The sequence below is a fragment of the Apiotrichum porosum genome (assembly GCF_003942205.1).
Source record: "Apiotrichum porosum strain DSM 27194 chromosome Unknown scaffold_1, whole genome shotgun sequence".
Classification (NCBI taxonomy): domain Eukaryota; kingdom Fungi; phylum Basidiomycota; class Tremellomycetes; order Trichosporonales; family Trichosporonaceae; genus Apiotrichum; species Apiotrichum porosum.
Genome location: NW_021167108.1, coordinates 1,887,115 through 1,906,995, shown reverse-complemented (window position 1 = coordinate 1,906,995; position 19,881 = coordinate 1,887,115). Strand labels below are relative to the sequence as shown.

The 19,881-nt window shown below is 63.4% G+C and overlaps 6 protein-coding genes across 6 annotated transcripts; 3 read left to right on the top strand and 3 right to left on the bottom strand.

Annotated features, from left to right (window-relative positions):
• Positions 1-127: 127 nt before the first annotated feature.
• On the top strand, positions 128-3,610 carry EHS24_000680 (uncharacterized protein; the record flags this gene model as incomplete). Its single annotated transcript, XM_028616504.1, has 2 exons — positions 128-190; positions 290-3,610. 2 exons carry the CDS (start codon positions 128-130, stop codon positions 3,608-3,610), a joined length of 3,384 nt encoding a protein of 1,127 aa, XP_028480361.1.
• An 886-nt stretch (positions 3,611-4,496) lies between these two features.
• EHS24_000679 (uncharacterized protein) lies at positions 4,497-5,209 on the bottom strand (the record flags this gene model as incomplete). Its single annotated transcript, XM_028616503.1, has 2 exons — positions 4,497-4,618; positions 4,885-5,209. The coding sequence occupies 2 exons, from the start codon at positions 5,207-5,209 to the stop codon at positions 4,497-4,499; spliced, it is 447 nt and encodes a 148-aa protein (XP_028480360.1).
• A 277-nt stretch (positions 5,210-5,486) lies between these two features.
• Positions 5,487-6,955, top strand: EHS24_000678 (uncharacterized protein; the record flags this gene model as incomplete). The annotated part of the gene is made up of 4 exons (XM_028616502.1): positions 5,487-5,604; positions 5,802-5,974; positions 6,023-6,647; positions 6,924-6,955. 4 exons carry the CDS (start codon positions 5,487-5,489, stop codon positions 6,953-6,955), a joined length of 948 nt encoding a protein of 315 aa, XP_028480359.1.
• Positions 6,956-7,619: 664 nt separating this feature from the next.
• Positions 7,620-10,171, top strand: EHS24_000677 (uncharacterized protein; the record flags this gene model as incomplete). The annotated part of the gene is made up of 4 exons (XM_028616501.1): positions 7,620-7,660; positions 7,906-8,224; positions 8,299-9,592; positions 9,636-10,171. 4 exons carry the CDS (start codon positions 7,620-7,622, stop codon positions 10,169-10,171), a joined length of 2,190 nt encoding a protein of 729 aa, XP_028480358.1.
• An 861-nt stretch (positions 10,172-11,032) lies between these two features.
• On the bottom strand, positions 11,033-16,185 carry KEL2 (Negative regulator of mitotic exit; the record flags this gene model as incomplete). Its single annotated transcript, XM_028616500.1, has 3 exons — positions 11,033-15,739; positions 15,794-15,944; positions 16,091-16,185. The coding sequence occupies 3 exons, from the start codon at positions 16,183-16,185 to the stop codon at positions 11,033-11,035; spliced, it is 4,953 nt and encodes a 1,650-aa protein (XP_028480357.1).
• A 1,531-nt stretch (positions 16,186-17,716) lies between these two features.
• Positions 17,717-19,414, bottom strand: EHS24_000675 (uncharacterized protein; the record flags this gene model as incomplete). The annotated part of the gene is made up of 10 exons (XM_028616499.1): positions 17,717-17,806; positions 17,911-17,929; positions 17,985-18,023; positions 18,063-18,156; positions 18,215-18,392; positions 18,647-18,793; positions 18,901-18,977; positions 19,020-19,129; positions 19,186-19,212; positions 19,332-19,414. 10 exons carry the CDS (start codon positions 19,412-19,414, stop codon positions 17,717-17,719), a joined length of 864 nt encoding a protein of 287 aa, XP_028480356.1.
• Between the last annotated feature and the right edge of the window lie 467 nt (positions 19,415-19,881).

The window sequence follows — 19,881 nt, the reverse complement described above, 5'->3', positions numbered from 1 at the left end:
ATCTCCCCCCCACCTCCACCACCCATCTGCTCAACTCCTCCCATCGCGGCTGCACGTCGTCTTTCCTCCTCGTCTCCCCCGACGTCACGCTTGACCCACTTCCGCCCAACCTTAGGCACGTCGAGCCATGTCGTCCTCCGCTGTGGACACCGACCTCCGGAGGGCACAGGTCTCGAGTGCAAAGAAGAAGGTAAGCCGGGCCATTGCGGGAGCGAGATGCAGACGTAGACCCCAGCCCCGCGCACGCAGTTGTTGCCAGTTGCCCGTGCCGTGCTGACACCATTCGCAGCTCAAGCAGTTTCGCGCATCGCGGTCCAGTGTCCATTCACCCACCAACTCTCATGCGTCCCGAGCCTCTTCCTCAACGGCCGGCGTGCCGTTGATCACAAGCATGGTAGACAATAAGACGGCTTCCATGCCCAGACGCATGCCCAGCTTCGCCAAGTCGGGTGGTTTGGATGGCCCTGATCTCGATGCAACCATCAAGCTCGACGCGGCGCCTTCCAAGCCACCACCACCACCACGACACGGTCGCAAGTCCAGCCGGCACCACCGCAAGAACTCGTCGTTTTCGTGGACCCCGCCACCACCAGCTTCTTCTGCTTCTTCGGGGCCGACTCGCCCATCTGTGATGGGAGTGTTTGACTCGGATCTGGATGCCGCCGATGACTTTGTGCCCGACGACGACATTCACAGCGATGATCGTGCGCCTGCGAGACGTGAGATTGTCACGACGCCCATGGACAACGAACTGGCCGACGCTCCACTCATGGGCGGCGGCGACAATGACAATGAGACTGTCGCCATTGCTCGTCTGTCTGCCTTCTCGTTTGGAGCAAAGGCTGCGCCAGGGGCTGCACCGCGTATGCCTCTCCTGCCGGCCCTTCCGATTCGCGAGCACCACCACCACCACTCCGCACAGATCTCCATCTCCTCCCCAACTTTCCCCTCGTCACCCGGCAGTCGCCCGCCAAGTCTTCTCCTGACAAAGGCGCCTGCCTTCCCGACGCTCGACCTTGCTGCGTTTCCTCCGCGTGACAGCTTATCGGCGCCCAGGTCCCGCCCAACATCACCGACAAGGAAGAGGCACTCGCACAACCGCTCAGAATCAATCTCCTTGCCAAACCTCAAGCTTGGTCGTCCCCAATCACTTGGCCTCCCCTCCCCCAGCTTTCCTTCTGCTCCCAACTCGCCGTTTGGCGATGTTACTCCTCGCTCATCGTCGCGCCTCAGCACTCCCATCAGCACGCGCCTCAAGTTTGAGCCCAGTGACAAAGAGAAGGAAGAGTCCCGCCGGCGGGCACTCGATAAGCTCACGGGAGGAGGAGCAGGTGGCAGCAGTGGTGGTGCTGGACCTCGTCACGAGGAACCCAGGCACCATGAGATCACCCTCCCGGCTTTTGACGACGACGACGACCTGTCTGCGACGTCGTCGCGGCCACCATCCAGCACGACCATGCATTCGACTGCTTCGTCCAGTCGTCCCACTTCCCTCATCGTGTCGGGATCGACATCGTTCAACGGATCCACATCCCCTCTTCCCTGGTCGACCTTTGAAGAGACAGACCGCTGGAGCTTCAACTCGGCCAGCTTCAGCTCGGCCCGCTTTGACGCTGCCCCGAAAGAGGAGGCGCTCCCCCCTAGCATTGGAGGTGTCGGCTTTGACCTGAACGCTGCAAACAAGACGTCGTCTGTGCTCATCAGCAGCGGCCTGGGGGTGTTGGCAGAGGAGGACGAGACCGAGTCGGACGACGTTGCGGACGGCGAGACGGACACCAACGACTCTGCGATGGCTGACGCACCGTCGCCGACCGACGACACCACGTCGGCGGCGGGACCCACGCCGTCTCGACTGCGAGAGCTCCACCTGGTGTCTTCCGTGTCCTCGGCTGGCGCCAGCCGCCGAGGCTCCAACCCCGAGGTCTTGCAGGCTTTTTCGAGGGCGACCGCGCAGTCCCGCGAGACGCCTACAAAGGGCTACAACAGTGCTACAGCACGTGGGCGTCCCCGTCCACTCGGTCTCGACGAAGCCACGTCGTTTCTGGCCAACTCTTCCCCTAGTCCGGTAAAGGGCGCGCGGCCCGTTAGCTTTCACGGCTCGTTTGGTATCCCGCGTCGCGCAGGCTCGCGCAGCAGTTCGATCTCATACAAGAAGACGGACAACAGCAGCAACAGCGGCTCGTCGCGCGACTTTGGTTCAAAGGGGCCTGCCTCGCCCATTAGTTCACCGACATACAACACCTCGCCACTGGCAGAGTTCCAGAGCCTGCCACGCGCGGCCCCTCCTCGCGCATGTCCGCGCCCCCGGAGCATGGTCCTTGGCATGGGCGGTACGTCTGGACGTATCCTCGCCGAGGTCGACGAGACCGAGGAGGAGACCGAGTCGCACGGCCGTGTCAGCACCGAGGCCTCGCGCGACAGCATGGACGGCCCCATGTGGACCACCAACCTCCGCGACAGCCGCGACCGCATCGACGCCGAGATGGAGCGCGATGCCTTGAGGGAAGACGTCGAGTTGTGGCGTAAGCGCTGCCGTGGACTCGAGGACAAGCTTGAAGCCGAGCGCCGGGAGGCATCGCTTCTTCGGGAACGCGTCCGCAAGCTTGGCGACCGCCTCCTCAACGTCTCGTCATCCCATGCCCCGGCCCCCTCAGAGGAGCGTGCCATTGCCCAGGCGCACCTCATTGGTGAGATGCGCGAGCAGCTGTTCAGCATGGCCTCGGCCCTTGAGCGTGTTCGCCGGGAAAAGGACGATGCTCTCGCTCGCGCGACCGAGCTTCAAGCCACGGTCGACGCCGTGCGTACGCCGCAAGTGTCCCCACACTCGCTGCCCACGACTCCCAAGTCGCGTCCTCGCCCCGCTTCGCTTGCCGCCGCAGTGGCGATGACGCCTCCAGAGGCAAAGTACGCCGACGCAGAGGCCAAGTATGCGGATGCCGACTTTGCCGACGCCGACGATGAAGGACCAGCTGCCCCCCAGGAGCTCCTTCGTCACCCCAACGACGAAGACCCAAACCTCCACCGCATCCTCGGATGGGGGTTCCCCAACGGTCCTGTGGACAAGGGTAGCCGCGAGAGCAAGCGCGAGTCGTTCTTTGGCCTGTCGCGTCCCCGCCCCGTCCATGCCCCCAAGCACAGTGACGCTGGTCTCGGTCTCGCCTGGGCCAACTCGGCGCGGACCCCCGTCGACGGCGAGTTTGACCTTCCCCCCATCGTCGTCGACGCGTCCAACCGCGACGTGATCATCCCCGTGTCGCCCTCGCGCGCGCCACAGCGCGCGACCGGCCGCGTTGTCTCGGAACCCACGCGTGCCGCCGAGCAGGCCGCGGACAACTCCACCCCGGAACGCCAGGCCGCTACCGCAGGTGCTGCCGCAAGCGCAGGCGCAGGCTTTGGCCTGTCCTTCCTCTCGGGCTACCTCTCCATCCCGCGGTCCACCCCTCCCGTCCCGCGCATCGCCATTACGCCCTCGAGCGTGTCGCCCAAGAAGACGCTCCTCCACCTCGAGCGCGACGTGTTCAACGCGCGCATCCAGCCCGTCATCCCCGGCAGCCAGCTCGACTTCCGCCACTGCTGCAAGCGGTGTACCGGTGAGATCATCGAGTTGTAGTTGTGTGCGCCCGTGTCCGTGTGTGTGGTGTGTTTTGACGTAGTAGCGAGAGAGAGAGAATACACCACACCACATCCATCCCATCCCATCCATCCTATCTTTAGCCTCTCGTATCTCCAGTGTTTTATCTGTACCCACCCCACCACAATCTTACTCTTATCTTAGCCTTTAGCCAAATCTATGTCTACATTTGGGTCTTTTGTTGCACTCTGAGCGCGAGCGCAGAAAAGGAAAGGAAAGGAAAGGACGTGTTGGCCGTGTCGTTCTGTTCTACGGCAAGACGCAGTGCCTTGGCTGGGGCATGTTCGTCCATCCCGGCACATGGCTGCGTGCTTGCTAAGCCAGTGTTCGTCATCGGTTTACTGCACGGCCCAACGGGGCGCCCACGGAGCGCCAAACTGTGCGCGCGACGGACGAGTTGGGCATTTGCAGTATAGGGCGGAGAGGGCAGAGGCAGAGGCAGAGGCAGAGGCAGAGGCAGAGGCAGAGGCAGAGGCAGTACCAGAGCGAGGCAGACGGCACACTCGCGCCGCATGTGGCGGCACAATGCAAAACCAAGCAACGAGGGCAAAATTCGCCCCGCCAGCACAAAAGAAAGAACAGCGAGTCAGTCCAACAATGTGCTCTCTGCATGGCACAAGAGGAGCCCTTCACGTCAGTCGTAATGCAGTGCATAATGCCATGCCTCTAGGAAGATGGTCCGGGAGGGGAAAGGGTGGTGGGTCTGTGAGGGGTGTGTTGGGGATGGGGGGTTGCCGCTACGGCCGACCACTGGCGGCTGGGTCGAGACGCAACGAGACGAGAAACGACGATGCCGAAGGCGCAACGCCGGCGCAGTGTACGTCAATATCGTACTCGTCATGACGAGGACGAGCTCGAGAGAGCTCTACTCGCCGCACTTCTTTGCCCTGCGCTTGCCGCGGTTGGGGAAGGGGGTGACGGGCATGACGGCCGGTTCCTTGATGGTGTCGTTGTCCCCCAAGTCGGTGTCCTTGGTCACGCGGAGCTCTGCGCGGTGTGTCAGCTGTGCGTGTGGTGAGGCAGGCGATCAGATGGTGACATATGACTGTCCAGCTGTGCGTTCTCGACATTGTTACAGCTGGAGCTGGGATGAGGGAATGTGGCTCGTTTGTGATCGCGGTGGCCCAGGAAAGGCAGGTAGATAGGACGATCAAGGCCACGTTACCTGCACCTGTACCACGGATACCGTCCCCCTCTCCACCTCCTCTCCTCGTCCCTCACCTGCGGCTCGTGAAAACACTGCCACGACTCACTGTAAACGCCTTGGTCATCCTGGCGGCCCTGCACGACGTTCCGCCTCAAAAACGTCGCCACCTCGTTCCACTCGTTGATGCGCTTCTGCAGCTCCTCGGGCGAGCTCAGGTCCACCACGATGGGCTCGCCCGTCGCCTCGTTCAGCGTGGGAGGCGGCAGCTCGGCGCCGGGACGGGTCAGCGTCGGCGACGCAAACGTCTCGCGGACAGCGACGACCATGGCGGCGTGGCGTGGCGGGTCGTTGTGGAACGTTGCGCGCGCCGAGCGAAGGACGTTGCGGTACGCCGAGCGCGCGGCGGGAAGGAGGGTGCTGGGGATGGCCATGGTGTGAGTGAGAAGGGTGAAGTAGGGTAGTTGCGACTGGAAAGTAAAGTCGGAAAGTCGGAAACGATGTTGGATCGGGAGGAACGGATCGCGGAGGCAGATTGTCCCGGCTCAGACCTCGTTGCGTTTGGCGGCAGGCGACGGCGCAGGCTCTGGGTGTGTCGGCTTCGCGCGAGATTCCCCCCCCGAGACACAGTCCCCAAGATCCGAAGACATCTTCTCCATCAACTACACCTCCATCACAGCCCTCTCGCGACTCCTGAGAGCCCCGGTCAGCATGGCGGACCCCCTATCATCTATGCCGAACGGCACATACCCACTGCGCTTCGCTCCCTCGGGCGCCAATGCGCTCGCTGGTAAGCGGGCCCGCAGCGACGACGTCGTTGCGTTCAGATGTGAGTCTCCTCTGCTGTTGTTGGTGATGGGGGAGTGATGCAGAGTGGCCGCTGACGCTGTGTCCCTCCTTCCAACATTCGCGATGTTCAATCTGCTTGCACTGCTCCTCTGCGTCGCATGCGAAACCTGCATCACCGCTGCGGCAACTCCGTCACTGGCGCGCCCCTAACCTGACCCGCCGGCTACCACCCAACAGACGCCTTCAAGCCTGCATCAGTCACATCGTCGACCCCCGGCGCACTCGAGCCCTCTGGATCTGGCCGTGTGCTCTCCTTTGACCTTCCTACTGGCGGCAGCCAGGTCTTTGATGTCCGCGAAGAGACGAGCAAGGCGAGGGAATGCGTGCTCGTGTGGGACGAGGGAAGCCAGGTACGTCACCTGGGTTTCTGTCCGCCAGCACCAGCTGACAATTTCCAGTCATTCGTCCTGCACGCTCTACCTTCCACACTGCACCTGACACAGAACCGTACTCTCTCTGCGCAGCGTACTGCTGGATCCAGCCAGGTGAGCCGTGCCGCTACTCCCAGGCAGGCCACCCCAGCAGACGACGAGGACGAGTTTGAGCAAGTCGACGTCGACGTTCCGGCACCACCGCAGCCACTTCCACCACCACCACCAGCCCCGGCGACGACCGCACGTGCCCGCGTCGGCGGCAAGGGCATCGCGCGCAAGGCTCTCCCCGCCGGCGTCGCCGCCATCACTGCCACCGAGCCCCCCGCGCCCGCCAAGAAGAAGAAGGCAGCGCCCAAAAAGGCTGCGGCAGCAGCTCCCAAGACGACCAAGGCCAAGGCCGCACCCAAGAAGACCACACCGAAGAAGAAGGCCGCGGCCCAGCAGCCGCCAGCAAGCAAGATTAAGAGTGTGGAGATTATCGAGGACTCGGACGACGACATGGACGAGTTTGCAGACATGCTCGGCGCGGCGGTGGAGCAGGCCGGCGCGACGACCGAGCTGCCGGGCTACGACGACGACGACGAGGACGAGGAAGAGGAGGAGGAGGACGATGAGCTTGGCGGCGCGCAGTTTGCGGGCTACAACAGACGTGAGTGGGATGGACATTGGTTAGGAGGTGCTCGGAGTGTGGGGGCCGACAAATGGCTGTCACCGGCGCCTGTCACCGGCGCCTGTCACCGGCGCCTGCACGCAAGTGATCTGCACAGAGCGCCAAGAGGCCTTTCGCGCATGCCGAATTTGGTTAGGATCTGGCTGTCGGGCCACTCCGGCCGGCGTAGACGGTGTTACCGTCGCGGTGACTTTGTGCCACACTTGGCTGTTGCCTTTGATTCTCTCATTTCCTGTGCTGACACACACTTATTAGAGGGCGCCGAGGAGGACGTGGAGTGGATCTAGATGACGAGGGTGTGTGTAATTTGTATGACCACTATATGGCATGTGTGTATATGTTCGCCCTCCCCTGCCACTTGTCGTGGCAGAAACGATGAGGCTCGAGACGGACGACGAGGTCGAGGGCGGTGCTGCTGCACATGCGGGGGAATGTTGCTATTTGGAGCAGCGTCATTACTTCTCGCATTGGCGCGCGTGCCCAGGCCGGCCGACGCCGTGGGTGGATGGATGGACGGAACCAAATATGTGAGAACGCACTGTGCTGGCCTTGTCCTTACTTGTCCTGCCGAGCTGCCCCGCCTCTGTGCGTTTTGCCGCCACCCGCTCTACGAACGGTGGTAGCTCTCGTTTGGTGCACACGCATTGCCCACGCCGCCGCCCTCTCCCTCCTCCCCCCCGCCCAGTCTGTCCGTGTCAGCCAAAGGTGCCCGCCGCCCCGCCCAACGACGCATCCCTCCATCGCCTTCATCCTCGTCCTCGTTCTTCTTCTTCTTCGTCTTCGTCTTCCTACTCATCCTCCCCCCGCTCCGGCACCCCCACATCCCACAGCCACCACACGGGACAAAGACGCCTGAATAAGGAATAACCCGCACTCGCCGGCCTCCTTCTCCACAACAACCACTCCACCTCCTCACTCTCCCCCTTTTTGTAATCTACTCTACTTTCCAAGATGGGTTCCGCTGCCCTTGGAATGGGCGCATGGAGCGGGTAGTGAGTAGTACCTTGGGTTATCATCCATCGCACCCCCCAGTTCATTCGCCGCTGCCCTTTGTTGTGAACCAAGGCATGGTGGCTGTAAACCGCCCTGCTGTGATGGGTAATCATGGCATTCTCCGCCTTCCCGTTACAGAGGCATGTCGGCATCGGCGACTGAACATTCGGGCTGGCCTGCAACCCACCCACATCCACATGCGTCCGAGAGACCGACGAGACCTGGCCGCTGACTCCCACAACAGTGACAACCTGGGCCGGTCTCGCACGCGTTCAATGTCGCTACTCGTCCCTCCTCGTCTTGGCGGCATGTACTACCCTACCATCCAGCAGACTGTCGTCGTCGATGGCGCCCTCAACGGTCTCGCGGGGTTCACAGGAATCGGCGCCGGCGTTGGCGGTGCTGCTGGCAACGAGGACACGCAGAAGACTCGTCGCCGCGAGACCATTTTCGGACCCGACGTGGGCGATGACGACCAACCAGGCTGGACAAGTCCCGACGAAGGCAACAAGGTCTCTGTCGACGTGGTCAAGCGCTGGGTCGAGCGTGCCAAGGGCGAAGAGGTGCGTTTGTGCTCCTGGACATGCATACGGCCGTGTTGTGGCTGCGCATGTGTGTACTGACCGCCGTCTTACAGGGCTTCCATGCGACCACCACACTCCAAGCGCTCGTCAACCTCAAGCGGCCGACGCTTCTCCTCCAGCCCCTCGACGACCACCACCACCACCATGAAGCGGATGTTTCAGCCGCTTCGGCGGTGGCCTCTTCACCGAGGTCGAGCGTCATCCACCCGGCACCACTGCATCTCCTCAAGTTTAGCTATGATGCCATGACCCCGCAGGTCCAAATCACGCTCAGCCTGCACCCCTCTCCCTCTGCAAGTGGCGAGCACATTGGCGAGCCCCAGGTGTTGTACACGGGAACCCACCCTGGAGGTTTCAACCAGGCGTTTGCCCTTCCTACCGACGCCGCGCTCGACCTGTCCGCTGCCATTGCTCCGCTCCCGACTCTTGAGACCACCAACGAGGGCAAGGAGTCGGAGGACAGCAAGACGGGCGACGATGACGAGGCACACCGCGCCAGCCAGAGCGAGGACACGACTCGTTCCTCTATCGACCGTACCCACGCTGCGGCCACCACGCCGGATCTCGCTGCGATCCCCGAGCTTCCCAACCCAGACTTTGCCGAGCCCAGCCGTCGCCGCTTCGGCCTGTTTGGCCGTCGCCAGCGCGAGAACGATGTCGAGGCCCAGATTGAAATGACCCAGCAGCAGCAGCAACAACAAGCACCTGCTACCCCGCCTGTCGAGTCCGAGGAGGAGAAGCCCGCCGAGCCCGAGCACGGCATGCGCCTTCTGATCCGTATCGAGGCGCTCGGCGACGACGGCCCTCTTCGTCGCCGTAACGCCCAGCTCACCCACATGCTCGTCAGCGGCACATGGGTCGCAGATAGCCACGCCAGCACCACGGGATCCATCTCGGGTGCTGCTGGCAAGCGCGTGTGGGTCGTCAAAGTCGTCCGTCGCGAGGCCCAGATCGGCGCCCACTCGTTCCTCCTCAAGGAGATTTATGGTCTGTCGTCGAGCTCGACCGGTGCAGACACGACATACCCGCCCACGTCGGACCCGTATGCGTCTGCTCCCAACGAGTGTATCGTGTGCCTCACGAGTCCGCGCGACGTCGTCCTTCTCCCATGTCGCCACCTCGTCGTGTGCCGCGAGTGCGCTGTCGGCATGGTCGAGTTTGGCGCCGGCGGCCGTGTTGCCCGTCGCGACGACGAGACTGCCGCCGATGCCGGTACCGGTGCGGCGGTTACGGGCGGTGGTATCGTGCCCATGGCGGCCCCTCCCGCACCGGCCGCACCGACGCTAACCCAGCCGTCCCGCAGGAAGAAGAAGGCCAAGGGATGGTACTGCCCCGTGTGCCGTCAGCGTAAGTGTGGCAGCTGAGTGACAAGAGTGAAGCTGACTTGCAGCGTACACGTCGCTCCTCCGCCTCGTCCTCCCTCCCTCCAAGGAGGCCACATCCACCGTATCCCGCCCCGCCTCGATCCGCTCGGTACGCACCACGCGGTCGACGCGTTCCATCGCCCCGACGCTTCCCGACGGCGCCGAGGCCATGCTCGCGCGCCTCCCACCACAGGGCCACGCGCATGGCGACGACGACGAGGATGACGGCGAGGAAGACAACGTCGTCGAGGTCGAGCACATCCACGGCGACGGCCACATCCACGGCGACGACGACGCCGCAGACACGTTTGTCCCGGCCCATGTCGTCCCCGCCGACCAGCGCCCGCAGTTTGTCGTTGCCGAGCACACGATCAACCCCCCGCCCCGCGCCGTCGTGGCCGGCTCGGTTCCCGCGCAGTACGCCGAGGCGGCGCCCGCGCTGGAGTCGGAGTCCGCGTCACAGCCCCAGTCCAACCCCGTTCCCGAGGTCGCCAATGTAGCCATTAATGAAACCCCCGCCACTCAGGGGGAGCAGAAGCGTCTGCCCGAGGGAACAGTCTAGGTCTAGGGATCTAGGTCTAGGTCTAGGTCTGGCGCGTGGTTACGGCTTCAAGGACGGGGGCGTGGGGGACGTAATTTAGCCGCCGGGGGAGGCGAGGCGAGCGACGTGTTGGCGATTTTGTGTACTGTGCGTGTCGAAAAAAACTGGTTCTTGTATGCTGTGTTTTTTCTTTTTCTCTGTAGTAGCTCTTTTGCAGTAAGTGAGTTTGAGGTCGATCTATGCCACTGTGTGCCCGAGAAACGAGAACCGCATCGCCCGCGAGATAACGTCGACTGGAACGCTGGTAGTGGAACAGGTGATGGGTAGACTGTGGCACCAGACGGGCGGCGGCGACGGGGCGTTGCCCGACGGTGGTCCGCCACAATCACATGTCCCAGAGGCACAGCTTTGTCTTGCGCCTCACTCATTCCCCACGCGAGTCCACCATCGCATATCACTTTGCGCTCGCTTGCCCTCCCACTGGCCTCTGCACAGCTCTCGCATAGTCAGATGCATTAACCCGAACAGGGATACAAAATTTCTCAAGAAGGGTCAGAGGGGGTGGGGCAAAGCTTTGCTCAAGGCTACCAGTCAGAGCAGAGCGGAGAGCAGAAGCAGAAGCAGACCAAGCGCCTGTCCACATGCTCCGTGACGCACCCGCACCCCGGCGGCGTGGGTGTCAATTCTATAGTCCGTCGTGCCCTACACCCCCAACCCTTCAACCCCGCGCGCGGGGTGGGGGTAGATGAGGTGCAGGCTCCGTCGTCTCGCTCGTCGTCTCGTCGCGCGGAATCTCTCTCGTGTCGGGTGGTGTGTTGTTATCGTTTTTTCCTTTTTTGCTTTGTTGTTGTTGTTGTTATAGTTTGGCGCTGGCTCCCGGCTCTAGCTCCAGTCGCCAGAGTACGCGGACGAGCTGCGCGAGTGGACGCTGTCGTTGGCCTTGACGCTTGCGAGGGGGCCGGGGACGCCAATGGTGCCGCCGACGCTGCCGACGGGCGGGAAGGCGGCGGCCAAGGGCTTGCCGTTGGCGAGGAGGGGCGACGTGGTGGCCGAGCCCGGGGTCGTGGCGGCCGCGACGGAGACGCCGGGACCGGCGTGGTTGCCGTTCACGCTGCCGCCAGCGGCGCCAGCGGCGGCGCCGGCTGAACGCACGACGTCGTCGTGGTCGAGCAGCAGTGCCGAGCTGTCGCCGTCTGCACCGAGGTCCGGGGAGCGCGCGCGCTCCCACTGCTTGAGCTCCTTTGTAAACTTGTCAAAGGCCATGGACGCGCCGCCGTCCGAGGACGCGCTCGATCCGCGGCGGAGGGCGATGCGCTCGTCGTCGACGTCATCGTCGTCGTCGTCCGAGCCGAGGTGGATGCCCGACTGGTTCATTTCCAGGAGCGTCGCGATGCGGTGCTGGGCCTGGGCGAGGTCGTCGCGCAGCGCGTCGCACTCGCGGTCGGCCTCCTCGCAGCGCATGCGGAGGACGTCGACTTCACGGTTACGCGCCGACAGGACGTCCTGCGACGCCTGGAGCTCGGCGTGCAGCGTCGAGTACTGGTTCTGCAAGGTGTGCAGGCGGCGGTTGGCGTCGCCTTCTGATGGGGTGGAACGGCCCGTGATGCTGCGTGTACCTCCGGGCTCGACGGACGAGCGGCCACGGAGGCTGTCGAGTTCGGTCGAGAGCGAAATGTTGGACGCCTTTTGCTTGGTGAGCTCGTCCTTCATGCGCTTGAGCATCTTCTCGGTACCCTTGACGTAGCGGACGGCGGTGTGGTAGTCGCCCTCGACGGCGGCGAGCTTCTCCTCGAGCTCCAGAACGCGGGCCGACTCGGAACCGCCGCTGCGCGCGCCCTCGGCGCTGGCACCGAGAACAGCGCCGGCGACAGCACCCACGGCAGCAGCACCGCCAACGGCGCCAGCACCGATAGCAGTGGGGCTGGGCGAGCGCATCGACGCCGCGCTGCCGCTGCGAGCACCGGCGATACGGTCAAGCTGGCGAGTGAGGGTCTTGACCTTTTCCTCGGCCTCCTGGTGGCGATGGTTGAGCTCGTCATAGTCGCGCTGGGCGTTTTCGTGCGCACGCGTCTTGTCGCGCAGACGGGTCTCGAGCTCGGACGTGCTTGTAGGCTCGGCCGACTCGAGGTCGTTGTCGGAAACGGCAATGCCGTGCTCGCCCAGCAGCTTGCGCAGGAGCACTACACGGGTAGACAGCTCGGTGACTGCCTGGTCGCGCTCGCGCAGCTCAGAGTCCTTGGACGAGTACAGGTCGCGGTACTTTGACATTTCGTTCTGGACACCGAGCAGCTTGGTGCGGTGGGTGCGCAGCTCGCCGCGCAGCTGCTGGTGGGCCACCTCGATGTCGCGGGCCTTTTGGCGGTGCGAAGTTGCCGCAGCCTCGGTAGCGTCGACGCGCTGGCCAGCCTCGCGGAGGAGGCGGAGCAGCGACGACTTTTCCTCCTCGAGGGCACGGAGCTGGTCGGCGTGGCCCTTGATGGAGCGCTCGTTGTCAGACTGGACCGAGCGGTGGGCATCGAGCAGCTCGCCGAGACGGCCAGTGGTGACGGAGCGCAGACCGTCGGCCTCGTCGCGCGCAGTGCTGTGCAGAGTCTCCACTTCGGCAAGGCGTGCGGTGGCCTGCTCGGCCTCGCGTGTGCGGGCCTCGAGCTCGCGACGAGTTTCCAAAAGGTCGTTTTCGAGCTGGGCAACCTGCTCCTTGGCGGAGCCGTGCAGGGTCTCGAGCTCGGTGGCGCGGACGCCAGCAGACGAGATGGACGCCTGGGCCTGCTCAATGACAAGGAGGTACTCGTTGTGCTTGTTCACAGCGTCGTCGAGGTCGCGCTTGTACTGGTCGCGCTCGGCCTCGCGCTGCTGGTGCGTCGACGTGAGGGTAATGAAGCGCTCGTCGTGGTCGCGGATCGTCTTGTCGCTGACCACGGCCACGTTGCGGTGCTCCTCGGCCTCGTCCTCCAACCTGGCGTTGGCCTCCTCGGCCTCCTCGGCGCGCTGGAGCGTCTCGGCTTCGCGCTCGGTCGCAGCAACGGCAATCTCAGTTTGACGAACGAGGTCGGCCTGAACGCGGTCCAGCTCCAGCTTGTCCTTTTCGTAGCTCTGGACAATGCTTTCGAGCTGGTGCTCGAGGTCGGCGATACGGATCGCTTCGAGGCGCTTGACTTCGGCACCGTTACCGACCTCGAGGGCAGCAACCTTGGCGCGGTAGTAGGCAGTCTCGTGCAGGGCACTCTTCTGTAGCCTCTCAGCGTCCTGGAGCTTGTCGCTGACAGCCTTCATCTGCGTGGCGACGTCGTTTTGCAGGTTGGCCTTTTCCGTCTTCATCTGGACAAGAGCCATGGCCAGCTGCTGGACAACCTCCGACTCGCCGGCAAGGTTGGGAGGAGGAATGTCGGCGGCGGTTTCGTCCTCGGCGACAAAGCCCTGGTCAATGGCACGGCTGAGGATGACGCGGAGCGCGGCCTCGCGACGCTTGGCATTGTCCGCCTCGGTCTCGCGCGCCTTGAGCTCTCGCAACAAGTCGGCGGTCCCGGCCATGGACCCGGGCCTGTTGCCCACGATCGAACCGGGACGGCCAAGCATGGACCCTGGACGGCCAAGGTTCACGGACGTGGGACGGCTGCCACCGCCGCCACCTGGCGACTTGCCACCAAAGTAGAATGCGTCGGGAGGAAGAGCCGGGCGCGAGTCGCCATTCTCGCCAATGCGGAGCTGCGGCGGTGGGCTGCGCGAGTTGCGGACATTCGGGTGGATCGTGTGGCTAGTGGCAGTGGCAGGAGGAGACGTGCTGCCGCGGCTCGTGTCGTTGGGCGTAACTATGCGGTCGGTGACGGGGCTCGACGACTCGGTGCCGTTGCCGTTGCTGTGGCCGTTGCTGTTGCCATTGCTGTTGCCGTTGCCGTTCATCATGGCAGGCGTGTTGGGCGACATGGCGCGGCGGTACTCGTCATCGCCCTCACGCTTGGGACGCTGAGGCGGCACGCCGTTGAGACGAGCCGCACTGATACCAGTGTGGGCCGTGTCGTGCGACTCGGAGTGGGTAGCCCGCGACTGAGCATCCGTCTCGTTTGCCACGACCAGAGGACGAGGCTCGGTCGTGACAATTGCAGGCGGGGACATTGACCTGGCCAAAGCGTCGTGCGACTGCGAGGCCATGTACGCGGCCTGAGCGCTCGAGGGTCCGAGGGGCCCGCTAGCGTTGTTCTGCTGGTACGGACCAGCGTTGAGAGCGTTCGTCGGCCTGCGGTCTGTGGCGTCAGACGTCGTCCTGGGACGGCCCTGTTGCTGTTGCTGCTGCTGCTGCTGCGGGGGCGGCGGAGCTCCAACCGGCAGCTGCTGCTGTGCACGTGGAGGCTGGTTGTCGCTGGGGTACTTGATCTTGGTGGTGTCAAGGACGTGGATAACGTTGGGGTCGTCGCGCGGGACCTGGGGCGAGAGGTTGGACTCGCCACCAATGACAAACACCTTTCCGTGCGCCGCACACAGGCTGTGGCCCGACTTGGCCATGGGGGACGGACCCATGTTTTGGAACATGTACCAGCGTTGGTTGGAGATCCGGAATGCGGCCAGGTCGCCGAGGTCCTTGCCGTGAACGTCACGGCCACCAAAGACGTACACGACGTCGTCGACAATGGCTGCCGCATGGCCCTCGCGAGGAATGGGAATGTAGCCGATACACTCGAGCTCGGTCCAGGCGCCAGTGGCCATGTCAAACGACCACGAGTCGTTGTAGTGGTAGTCACCGTCGGTACCGCCAAAGAGGTAGAGCTTGTCGCGGGTGGGGACGAGGGTGTGGCCGGTACGCGCGAGCGGAGCCGGGGTCGCATAGTTGACGCGCTCCCACTTGTAAGGACCGGGACCTTGGCCGAGCTGGCGCAGGTCAAACGACCACAGGTCATCGAGGTTGCGGCCGTCGACGTGACCGCCGTGGACGTAAAAGGAACCGCCAAACATGCACGCGGCGTGGCCGTATCGCCCGCTCGGGCCAGCCAACACGGGGACCTTGGTCCATTCTTGTGTGCGCAAGTCGAGAATGTAAAGGCTGTCGTCCTGGTGGTCGTCCTCGTTGACCTTGGTGTCGCCGCCAAACACGAGCATGATACGGTCGGCAATGGCGCTCACGTGGCCAATACGCGGCACGGGCGCGTCGCCGCGAGTCTTGACCAACTGGAGCGCGTTGCTGTGAATGTCGAGGCTCCACAGGTCATTGTGCGCGCGGTCACGGACAAGACCACCAAAGAGCAGGACGTGGCCCGAGTGAGAAGGGTAGGGCGGCACGCTGAACCCGTAGCGGGGGAAGGGGGTCATTGGGGCCGTAGGAGGGACCGTTGGCGGCTGGTACAGGCGGAGCTGGCGCAGCGACCATGGGTACGACGAGTTGCCGCCTCCTGCGGCCGCTGGAGGGGCAGCAGCGGGCTGGGCGCCAGGAGGAGGAGGGCCGGCGGTCTGGGACGCGAGCGGAGAGGGGCCGTTCTGCATGGTAGATGGCAGGCCCATGCCGACAGGGAACCCGGCGTTGGGACCGCCAACAGTGACGGGCGACATGCGTCCAGTCGGGGAGGTCATCTGGGTACGGTCGGGCTGCGGGAACGGCATCTGGGAGGCAAGGTTAGCTAGCCACGAGAACAGAGCAGTGTCTCCCGGACGCACCTGGGCAGTCATCCTGCGAGTGTTGACGTTGGGATTGGGAGGCGCGTACGAGCCAGACACGTCGCGCTGACCCATGGGTGCGGGCTGTCCCATTGCCTGTTGGCCCATCGCCTGCATCGACTGCATTGCTGCACCCATGGATGGCGGCGTCCTGCGCACAAGTCAGCGTGAGTCCTACCGGCTTTGAGCGCGTCACGGGGGGCCACGCGAGACCGCCGCAACCAAGGTGGGGTCGTCATGAGGTCCGACCGAACGCGTCCGACCAGGACATCATGGTTCAGGAGGCCCGCTACTCACTGGACCGGGGGCGAGTTGGTAGGCGAGCGAGCGCCTTGCTCGCGCTGCTGAGCGGCCTGCTGCTCCTTGTTGGCCTTCTTCTTAAAGATTGCCATGGTGACGGAGAGGCGGAACGCTTTGCGCCAGGGTCGGGTGGGTCGAGGGGACGGGGTAGTGTCCGCGGTCGTGGTCGTGGTTGTGGTCGTGGTCGTTGAGCAATGCCGCGGTGGGGGTCATAGGCCGTCTGCCCAAGAAGAAGAAGGAGAAGGGTGTGTGTGTGTGTGGTTGTCGGTGTCAGAGAAGCCAAAAGGTCCGTTGACGCGTGGTAGGAAGGGACGAGGCTTTGCTTGCAGACAAAAGGGCGCACGGCGCCACGGACCAAAAAAAAGAGAGTATTGGGACGTGGGTTTCCTAGAGAGAGAGAGAGAAAGTGGATGTAGGGCGTGGCTCTTTTTGCAGTAGCCGGGCGAGCTTTGGGTCGTAAAGGACGGGAGGGAGGAAGGAAGGATGAGGGCGACGTGGGGGTGGGGGAGGGGAGGGGAGATGGAGGCGGAGTGGGCGATGGAGATGCGTGTGATGTGTGTGTGCGCACGCTCAGTCAATGAGAGATGCGATGGGGATGTAGATGGTGTATGGGAGGGACAAGCAAAGGACGCGGCGGCGGTCGGGGTGGGAGGGGGGTGATTGGGATGGAGGGATTCAAAGGTGAACGGGAAGCAAAGGAGAGCGTGGCACACACTCCTGCACTCCTGCACACGCTGGGGGCGTACGCGCGGGCGGTGTGCCATCAGAGGGGGGACGAGGACGGCCAAAGGCACATTGTGCGTGTGGCGGCGGATGGCGGAGGCGCACACACAGCGCACACGCGCCCAGGCAGCAAAGCCCAAAAGGGTTTCGGCCCACCGCACACACTGGCCGTCAGGGTGTGTTGTGCTCTGGCCCTGCGAGTTTGACGTCTCGGCACCGTGTCCGTTCATTTCGTTTTCTTGCGCGCGTCCATGTTGGTGTCGCGTGTACCTCTCGACGGGAGCGCGATGGCTCAGTGGCATCAGTGGGATAGATGGATGCATGTGTGCACGGCTCCACCACCTCCCATTCCTCCCCCCTCGCCCTCCCCATGCATCGCTCCTTTGTCCACGCGTTTCGTGGTTCCACATTACAGTGCTCTGCTCTTTCCGCGCGCGTTGAGTCAGAGACGCTGGGAGGTGCGTTCCAGGAACCAGGTAACAGGGGAGAAGACCAAAAGCCACACACACACACACGTCGCAAGGCGTTTGAACTGTGCCTCGGTGTTCCCGCGCAAAATGCAGCCGCCCATTATGAACGTGTGTATTCCCAAGACTCACCCATCCCTCCCACATGACGCACTACGGCTCTCTCTCCCAGCAGGCCAGCAGCAGCTGCAGCCGCCGCCGCCGCCCACACTCCCTGTTTTTCTTGTTTGTTCCACGGCGCGCACAAACATTGACCGCGGGATCGGCATCGCGCGTCCTCGTGCGGATCGGCGGGACCACACTACGAGCTAACGAGCTAAACGCACTAAAACAACTGGGTCCACTCGGCTGCATATACCCCCCACCAGACGCAGGCGATAAAAACATGTTCCTTCCCTTCTTCCTTTCCTTATCAGCGTTACACCCCTTGTGCTTAGAGCTTGGCCGGGACATGCGCCGAAGGGAGGTTCTCGTACACTGGCACCTGGCGCTTCCGCACACCCAGGATCGATGCCGCCGTGTCCTGTCGCACGTCGTCAGCTCTGCTTTCTCTGGTCTGTGTCCACGCCCCGTCAAACGGGGACAAACCATCTCCACCACTCTCGTAAAAGGACCAAAAACACTTACGTTGGACTGCAGAGCAGAGCTGATAACATGGGTTAGCACACTCTAAAGACCATCCCGACACCACCACTACTCACGCGTTCCAAGCCGCCTCGTAGTTGAGACCCTCCTGAACACTGCAGTGTTAGCTAATGACCCAGGCGACTGTAGCTCACGCATGGTCACGAGCGTGGTTCATAATGTGCTTGGTGCCATAGACAGCGACAGGGCTGTTCTCTGCAATCTCCTTGGCGAGGACGAGCGCGGCGTCTGTGGAATGTGTCAGCTAGCCTTTCACGAATGAACAACCCGGGGCGAATGAGCTCACCAATGACCTCCTGGCGGCCGCCGTCGACGACCTTGGAGACAAAGCCCAGCTCCTGGGCCGTAGCGGCGCCAAACTTGCGGCCGGTGAGCGCGAGCTCACGCGCAAGCGACCCGTTGCCGACCACCTTGGGGAGACGCTGGAGCGTGCCAATGTCGGCGGCGAGGCCGACCTTGACCTCCTAGAGGGGGAGGTTAGCAAACGAGCAGTGCCACAGTGACGCAGAAAGGGAAGGGGAAAAGGCGGACCCGAGTGATGCTCCTGCGCACCACATGCACCATGCATGTGTCCCTCACCGTCGCCAGCGTGCATGGCCCGGTTACGACGAGGCCACTGTAACCAGCTCATGGAGAAACAAGGAGGACACCTGCCGGCCGAGCCGGCCGGCGACAATGTGTCGATCGGCGTTGGCCGCCTCCCGGCTGCCACACTCACCATGATACCCATGGTCACGTTGGACGCGGCGAAGCGCACGTCGCATGCCGAGGCAATGTCAATGGCCAGGCCGAGCGCGTAGCCGTACATGGCACAGATGACGGGCTGACGGCAGTGCTCGAGCGACGAAATCGCGTCTTGGAAGTCCTGGGTTTTGGTGGTCAGTACCGACACATGAGAGAGAGGGACATTTTGTTGCCGGCTAAGCCGTTGCCGAACACCGAACGTAACGGTTGGGGGAAGGACACACCTACCTTGATGTGGTTGTACAGCTCAAAGCCCCTACGAGCCGCGTCCAAGTTCACGGCCTTGCCAATGCTGGTGCCGTCGACTGGAGACATGGTGAGCTACACGCTTCCATGGGTGAACTCACGGTCCAGACCGGCGGTAAAGAACTTGTCCAGCGCCGACGACAGGACGATGCAGCGAATGTTGCCGTCACGCGAGACGCGCTCGATAATGTCACGCATCTCCATCCAGAACCTGCATGGGGGTGTCAGCGTATGGTGGTAGCGACAGCGGCCATTGCACCGACGTACGGGTCGTGGAAGGCATTGGCGGGCTTCCTGTTGTGGTGGTGGTCGTCGTCGGGTTGCGGGGGTCGGCGGGGAAGCGGCGTCAGGGCTGGGCATGCGGGGTCATAGCGCTCGTGCTTTCCAGCGAGCGAGCAAAGGGGGGAGCTCACCTATTGAACTCGAGGAGGAGAACGTTGGGAGAGGGCGACGATGCGCGGTGGAACTTGCCGTTGTACTGAGAGACGTCGGTCATGGCTGATAGCAAGGAGATGTGTGGAAAGTGGTGGGTGGAGGTGTGATGATGGAATATATGGGCCACCTGCCTGGGTGGGCGCACGCGCGGAACCAGGGCCCCCGACGGAATCCCAAGCCAAAGTCTCAGGTGAGGTCAACTTGCTTCCTCGTTTGTCCACACATCCATCCATCGCGTCGCCTCATCCATCAACACCCCTCTCCCGGCACTCGACCATATCCGGTGTCGTGTGCATCGCATATCCCCATCACCCCCACCGTCCACCTGCCCTCCCGCAGCCAAACAACGCAGCAACAACGAGGCCTCATCGCGCGCCGCGGCGACGACCGACACGACACCTTCCTTCCCTCCCTCCCCACCCCCCCGGCCACCATCCCGGGTGACGGCCGCCGCTGACGAGGCCGGGCCATTATCGGATATTGACCTCTGTGTGGGCCAGCATCCTCGCGGCATAGGCATCTCTGTCC